A 7,707-nucleotide genomic window follows, 5' to 3' on the forward strand; every position below is an offset into this window, starting at 1 on the left:
CAGTGCCCAGACTCCTGCTCTGCCTGCCCTGCTTCCCCACCATGCTCCTTCTTCCACTGTGCCCCAGCACCCAGCCCCCAGTGCCGCCCTTCCCTCCACCCCACCCTATTCCTCCTCCTGCAGGCCCACACCTGCACCCACCTCAGGGACATGTTTGCACTGCAGGCATCATCAGATCCCAAGCCCCTCCCAGGCTGCACCCATCTCAGGGACTATATAAGGGCGGTGCTTGTGGCTGCTGGGCATCTTCAGATCTGGAGCCCCTCCCAGGAGCAGCGAGCAAAGGGTGAGATCTGGGCACCAGGCACATTAAGGAAGTGGGACTGAACCCATGGGGGCTGCCCAGGGCTGGGATCTGCCAGGTGCCTACTCCTGGCTCTGCCCTGGCCTTTAGGGGCCTGGGTACCCGCAGCCCCTGCCCTTTCTCTGGGATTGCTGCCTGCACCTCTGGGTTTGCTGCCTACACTGCTCATCTGAGCAGGAGGCAACACTGGAAAAACCCTCCTCCCAACCCCCCAATTCAGGGGTTTGTGGGGGAGGGTCCTGAGGTCCAGCTGGCCTGTGATGGATTGGACTCATCCTTTGGCCTGAAGCCAGAGCCAAGCCTGAGATCATAATATTTTTATTACTTTCTCAACTTTCTGTCTCCTTAAGCAGTTTGTGACAGTTTTTAGGCAGCCCAGGGGGCATAGCTTTTCATTGCTGAAGAAGGGATAAAGGGAGGGAAGAAGGGAGGGAGGGAGAAGTGAGGGAGGGAGCAGGGAGTGGAGGCTAATGTGATCCCAGAGGTTACGTTCCAGTAACAAAAGTGTTAATTCAATGTATTACTAACAGGGAAGCAGCTAGCACCACTATTATTCTTCCTTGCCCACCTCTGTGGAAACAAACTCTGAGAGGGGTCAGGATTGGTAAGCAGGCTTCTGAGCTGAGGTGGAAGGCCAGTCACCTGCACCTGAGGGGTGGGTGCCAGAGAGGATGCTTGGCCCCTGCTCCTGGTGGGCTGCACCGCGACCCTAAGGCCTGTGCTGGGTTTTCAAACTCTCACATCCTCTACCAGCCACGAGGCTTGGGACACTTCACTTCTCTAAACGTTAGCAACTGAATCTTGAAAATGAGGAAAATAGATCACTTTGCTGAAATTTGCTTTAATGTGGAGTAGGTAGCTATAATTTTCTAATAGAAAATAATCATTTCAGGTAAAGGGTGGGAACTGTGTGTGCTCCCCAGCTGAGTAGGAAAGGCCCAGTCCTGGCTGCTGAGTCTGCAAGTCAGAGCTCTCTTGGCTCCCTGAGTCCTGGCCCTGGGTCGCTGATGGATCCTTGTCCAGTTCCCACCTGTGTGCTCATGAGACAGTGCTCTTGCCCTCCTGGAAAAAGAAAAGGAAGTACAAGTTTCCGGTATTTCAGGGCGAGGGAGACGTGGAGAAATGTCATTGCCATATTTGCTGGTGTGCTAGGCCTCTGTCCTGTGTTGTAGCCTCACCATGGAGCAGCTGAGCTTGGCCAACACCCGGTTCGCAGTGGACCTCTTCCGCACCCTGAAGGACAACAACCCCTCTGGGAACATCTTCATCTCCCCCATGAGCATTTCCTCAGCGCTGGCCATGGTCTTTCTGGGGGCCAGAGGCACTACCGAGGCACAGATGTCCAAGGTCAGCAGAAACTAACAAAAGGAGTCTGGGTTCCCTGCAAGTCCCTCCTAAAAAGCTGTCTTTGAGCTCTTACACGGTGTTTTAAACACTGTGCTTGTGTGTTCCACAACTACACACGATGAGGTCAGACTTTCAGAAAAGCCCCAAGAGCAGTTCATTTATATGCAGGCTTTCAGTCATGATTGAGCTTTTACTGAGCACATAAGGATACAGCCGTGAAGAAAGTTAGGAAAGCCCGGGTGGTGTGCTGCTTCTCTTGCAGTGGGCAAATCTTTGAAGGCATCTTCTATCAATTTAGTTTTTTCAGTTTCTGTTTTGCATGCAACTAGCTACTCATTAATAGATGCCTGCTATGTAATGTTACCTTTCAGCACAAAATAACACAGGAATGCAACACACTGGAGAAGTTGGCGGTGTTGCCTTTTTGAGTGAATAGGCCACCATGCCGTTATACTATTGATGTCTAGCCCTATGTCTGGCATGAGTGCCTGTGTGGGTAGGAGGGCCGATTAAGAGGAAAGAAGTGAGCCCTAACCCGTGTGGCTCAGTGGATAGAGCGTCAGCCTGCAGTCTGAAAGGTCCCAGGTTTGATTCCGGCGAAGGGCTTGTGCCTTGGTTGTGGGCACATCCCCAGTAGGAGGTGTGCAGGAGGCAGCTGATCGATGTTTCTCGCTCATTGATGTTTCTAACTCTCTAACCCTCTCCCTTCCTTTCTGTAAAAAATCAATAAAATATATTTAAAAAAAAAAAAAAAAGAGGAAAGTGAGGTGTGGTGGCTGCAGGGACATGGCCAAGCCCTAGGTGGTATGGCAGGTTCCTGTTACAGGGAGAAGAAGCAATAATGCCTGGCCTTCCACCTGGCCTTCATGGGTTTGGGGCACACCACTGTGCTGTGTTGTCTTTGTTGAATTCTGAAAGGGGAACTCCAGCTTTCGGTGAAAGTAGGGGAAAGATTACACGGTGCCAGTAACTGGGGAAGGTCCAGCCTTGGATTCAAGTTTATCCATCTGTTCCAGCTTCAAATCTTTTATTTCCACACTAGAGCCGGCACACGAAATTTGTTCACTGGGGGTTAGGGGGTTGTTCCTCAGCCTAGCCTGCATCCTCTCCAATCAGGGACCCCTCAGGGGATGTCTGAATCCTGGTTTAGGCCTGATACCACAGGGACAATCCTTCTCACAATCGGTGACTTTTGGCTATCTACCGTTAGCCTGCCTTTCTGCCTGTTTTCCCCTACCCCTTCTGCCTGCCAGACTCATCGATGCCTAACTGCTCCCCTGCCGGCAAAATCGCTCCCAACAGCCCTCCCCTGCAGGCCTGTTCGACCCCAAATGCCCTCACCTGCTGGCTGGGTCGCCCATAACTCCCCTCCCCTACTGCCCTGGTTGCCCCTAACATTCCTTCCCTGCAGGCCTGGTCCCTTCAACTGCCCTCCCTTGCGGGCCATCTTGTGACGACATGGGCAGGACCATCTTTTGACCAAATGGGGGCTGTCATCTTGTGACCACATGGGTGTGGCCCTCTTGTGCGAGGGCATGATGGTAAATTTGCATATTACCTCTTTATTATATAGAAGTTTATGAAAATCCAATGGTCTTTACCACTGCAGACATGAAAGCATTTTTATATTTCCCAAAACCCACTTTTTATTTTGAGGTTTATCAGGGGACTGAATTGCCTCAGCAAAAAAGTAGTTTTAAGGGTTCCCCTGCTTTTCCATTAAAGCAGATCTATCATCACAACTGTGCAAACATTCAGTATCTTGGTGTGTAACTGTACTTTCTACATTGTGTAGGTGTATTCTTTGTGTGCTGAAATAAGGAACCCGCCCAGTTCTCATAAAACCATAAAGAGATTCTTGATTTGTAACATGAAAATTAAACTTTTGCTGAATGTTAAGTTTATAGGTGTTATTTTTAACTTACTGATGCTGATAGTGTAGTTTAAAAATCCCCTCAATTCTGTAATATCTTTGTGCTCCCACAAAGGGATTGAGTCTTAATTTTACTGTTTATTTCTAAGAACTTTCAGTAAAACTGTATTTGATGCAGAATTTATATATGAATATAACAGTTATGATTTTCTTTGGAGAAAAAGCAGACATAGATAAATATTTAACCTATTAACCACTTACATTCATGGGAATATAATTATAAAAAAGTGATATAAAAAGAGCTTCTAATGTAATTATGTCTTAAAAACCGATACATTTTAGATTCTTTATTCTTTTGTATGTCAAAGGAATCCGTTTCAAAATAAATGGCTATAGAAGGAATGTTTTCTCTATTTTAGACTCTTCACTTCGATGCAGTTAAGGAGATTCATTCAAGTTTTCAGAGCCTGAATGCTGATATCAACAAGCGTGGAGCTCCCTATATTCTGAAACTAGCTAATAGGTTATATGGAGAGAAAACCTATGAGTTCCTCCCTGTGAGTACTTTACATTCACATGCTAAAACTCACGAAACAGTGCAGACATTTTCCAGCACAACCAAGTCACAGAACTCAGTTTTTATTTTTATAAACATTCAGAAAAAGATACAGAATTTAAACAGATGGCAATATCCCCATTAATGTTTTGATTTCATTTGACAGTCTTCACAGGAAAAGATTGACCCTGGCTGTGTTACTAAAGCAAGAGTGAATTCCATAATTCACTTCCAAGAACAATCAGTGTATACTTATTTATGAAAATGTTAGCCAAAGGTCAGAAAAGAATTGGTAAATTTCTTATTCATGTGTTTTTTGTTTTACCTTTCTTATTTTATACAGGAGTTCTTAGCTTCAACCCAGGAAATGTATGGTGCTGAACTGGCCAGTGTAGATTTTCAGCGAGCCTCTGAAGATGCAAGAAAGGTGATAAACGAGTGGGTCAAAGGGCAGACTGAAGGTGAGAGAGTGGGCCGAATGTAGGCATTCATTACACACTGGCCGTTCCTTTCCTCCTTCCACTTTCCCAGCCTGCAGATGATTCCCTGCCCTTTTCCTCTGCGCTTACCTTCTCGCTGGGGGTAAACTCTGCCACTGCCCAGTGCCAGAAGCTTTTACATGTGCAAATTCCTCAAAGTAGGAAGTTCAACATGCTTTCACTGAAGCAGCTAAATATTTTCCCCATAAATTCACAAAATCACATTTGAAAATTAAAAATAACATTGAATGTAGGATAGAAAGGATAAAGCTTTGAGGAAAATCCATCCTGGCCCAGATTATGGAATAGAATCCTATATAATAAAAGCCTAATATGCTAAGTGTCGGGTCATCTGGTCAGTTGTCTATTCAACCAATCAGAGGGCAATATATTCATGATATGCTAAGGCCACTCAACCGCTTCTATGACGTGCACTGACCACCAGGGGGCCAGATAGTCGACCAGTCAACCAGTCACTATGATGTGCACTGAACACCAGGGGATAGGAACTATGACTGGTAGGTTAGCTTGCTGCTGGTTTCTGCCCGATCAGGACTGAGGGAGATGGGCCAGACATGCCTTTGCACCCTCCCACGGTCTCTTCCTGGCTGGACAACCTCCCTCATCACTCCCAGCCACGATCATGCACCATGGGGTCCCTTTTTCAGGCCTACACCCTCTCACGATCTGGGACCACTCAGGGAATGTTGGAGAGCCACTTTTGGCATGAGCACGCTCAACCCAGGAGCTTCCCCTTGGTGGTCAGTGCACTTCAACAGGGGGAACACCACTCAGCCAGAAGCCGGGCTCACAGCTGGCGAGCGCAACAATGGTAGCAGGAGCCTCTTCCGCCTCCCAGCAGTGCTAGGGATGTCCCACTGACGACTTAGGCCGGCTCCTCATGGAAAGTTGGTGGTCCCTAAGCCACCAGTCAGACATCCCCCAAGTGCTCCCAGCATGGGAGAGGGTGTGGGCCGGGATGAGGGACCTTCTCTCACCCCGAGTGCACAAATTTCATGTACTGGTCCTCTAGTCTATAATAATAAAAGCATAATATGCTAATTAGACCAGACGCCCTACTGGGCGACCTTTAGGACGAAGCCGCGATGGCTGAGGCTGAGCCCCTTGCATGATTTCATGCATCGGGCCTCTAATATTCTCATACTTGTGACACAAACTGTTGTGGCCATAAGTATTTTGGCAAATGTCTTGTCTAAGCTGTCAGGGGTGGCTCCATCTCAGCTACTTCTCCACCACCACTCTTGCTAACCTAGTCAAGGTCTGAATCAAGGCACCTCCCCAACACCTGTCTCCCATCCAAGGCATTCTTCATGGCCCTGCTGTGTCACAAGGGAACTGGTGTTTCAGAGCAGTAACTGTCCTAGCCTTCAGATATCTGTTAAAATATTTTCTATGAGAGCAGCTTTCTCTTGGAGGCTTTGAAGAAGTGGCTTATTTAAAAACTAGAGGCCCAGTGTATGAAATTCATGCATGGGGGCTGGTGGGGGTGGTAGAGTCCCTCAGCCCTGTCTGCACCCTCTTCAATCCAGGACCCCTCGGGTGATGTCTGACTGCCAGTTTAGGCCAGATCCCTGTGGCAGTCGGACATCCTTCTCACAATCTGGGACTGCTGGCTCCTAACCGCTCATCTGTCTGCTGGCCTGATCGCCCTATCTGCTCTTCCCTGCCACCTCATCCCCCGAACTGCTCTCCCCTGCTGGCCTGATCCCCCTAACTGCTTCTGCCTCGGCCCCACCTCCATGACTTTGTCTGGAAGGACGCCCGAAACGTCATCCAGAAGATGTTTGTTCTAATTAGCATATTACCCATTTATGATCTTCATTGAAAAGGCCAGTGATCTATACAAGTATAGAAGTATGTATACACTGTGGAAGCCACCACAGTGATCTATACATTATTTTTATGCCTACCAAAGAATAGCCATTCACAAAAGAAGGCTCATTGTTTTTCATACAATGCAGAAAAGATTGTCCTGTTTTTAGCTTTTATACCCTTTAGTTGGTTTATTTACAGTCAAAACATACTTGCAGAGCTTCCCTAACTTAAGATATTAAAGGGAATTAAATAAAAAGCATGAATTTGAATTGCATTTCAATGCAGTTCAAAAATGGAATGATGATTTGTGAATTTTTTTAAAAAAAAACTTACTTTATTTCTTTAGGGAAAATTCCAGAATTGTTGGCTGCAGGCAACGTTAATAATATGACTAAACTTGTGCTAGTTAATGCCATCTATTTCAAAGGAAACTGGCAGGAGAAATTCAGTAAAACGGCCACAACCGATACACCATTCAGATTGAATAAGGTGAGGTGATGTAATTATAAAATTGCTCCTTGTTCTAAGAAAATGCAGATAATACTGTGAGTGACTTGGTTTTTCAACTGTTCAGAAAGACACAAAAACGGTGAAAATGATGTATCAGAAGAGCAAATTTCCATTTGGCTACATCGAGGACCTTAAGTGCCGGGTGCTGGAGCTGCCTTACCAAGGCAGGGACCTCAGCATGGTCATCCTGCTGCCAGATGACATCGAGGATGAGGCCACAGGTCTGAGGAAGGTAACGGCTCCCACTCTCATACTTCATGTTTCCTTCTAACAGATCGGTTCAGACTGTGTGTATGTTGTGTGGTAGTAGGTCATCAATGTCTGCTACTCTGAAGCCCTAAGATTAACTTTTCAGGGACTGTCAGTGAACAGTCGTGGTGGGGACTCCTAAGACTCTATATTAAATGTAACATGTCAATGGCAGCTCACAGGAATTTTCTTAAATAAACTTTAGAGGAAAGTGCACAAAAATTAGAATTGTTTTACTGAAACAAATTTGTTAAAATTAAAAATTCCAAAACATTTAGAATAGGTAACTTCATCTTCTACTATGAGACCCTATTATTACACTGCTCATTTTCATCACAATTCATATAGATTGTGAATTAAATTTCTCACAGCTACGTGGTAGAAAAGACCCATAAGACACAGTAGCTTGAAAGCTAAGCCTATTTTCTCATATGAACTTTGTATGATGTTTCTATTTTATTTCAGTTAAAGGTGAAGACATTTCTTGTGAGGCTAGGACTAGGCAAAACTGTGAAGATTATCGTTTTCTTTAGTGTCTCTAGCCTGCTGTGTG

General features: G+C 46.0%; 1 protein-coding gene across 2 annotated transcripts in view; it reads left to right on the plus strand.

The window, feature by feature from the left end:
• The first annotated feature begins 216 nt into the window (after positions 1–216).
• LOC102258128 (leukocyte elastase inhibitor) overlaps positions 217–7,707 on the plus strand; it is a 9,496-nt gene continuing 2,005 nt past the window's right edge. The window contains exons 1-6 of one of the 2 annotated variants that reach the window (XM_014544486.1): positions 217–286; positions 1,477–1,651; positions 3,944–4,081; positions 4,424–4,541; positions 6,742–6,884; positions 6,970–7,137. In XM_014544486.1, coding sequence (XP_014399972.1) covers positions 1,484–1,651; positions 3,944–4,081; positions 4,424–4,541; positions 6,742–6,884; positions 6,970–7,137 — 735 coding nt within the window. In that variant the 5' untranslated portion in view covers positions 217–286; positions 1,477–1,483. Of the gene's footprint in view, positions 287–1,456; positions 1,652–3,943; positions 4,082–4,423; positions 4,542–6,741; positions 6,885–6,969; positions 7,138–7,707 lie in introns of both variants that reach the window. The other variant, XM_005872106.2, reaches the window with a different exon arrangement.

This window comes from Myotis brandtii, unplaced genomic scaffold, assembly GCF_000412655.1.
Source record: "Myotis brandtii unplaced genomic scaffold, ASM41265v1 scaffold366, whole genome shotgun sequence".
Classification (NCBI taxonomy): domain Eukaryota; kingdom Metazoa; phylum Chordata; class Mammalia; order Chiroptera; family Vespertilionidae; genus Myotis; species Myotis brandtii.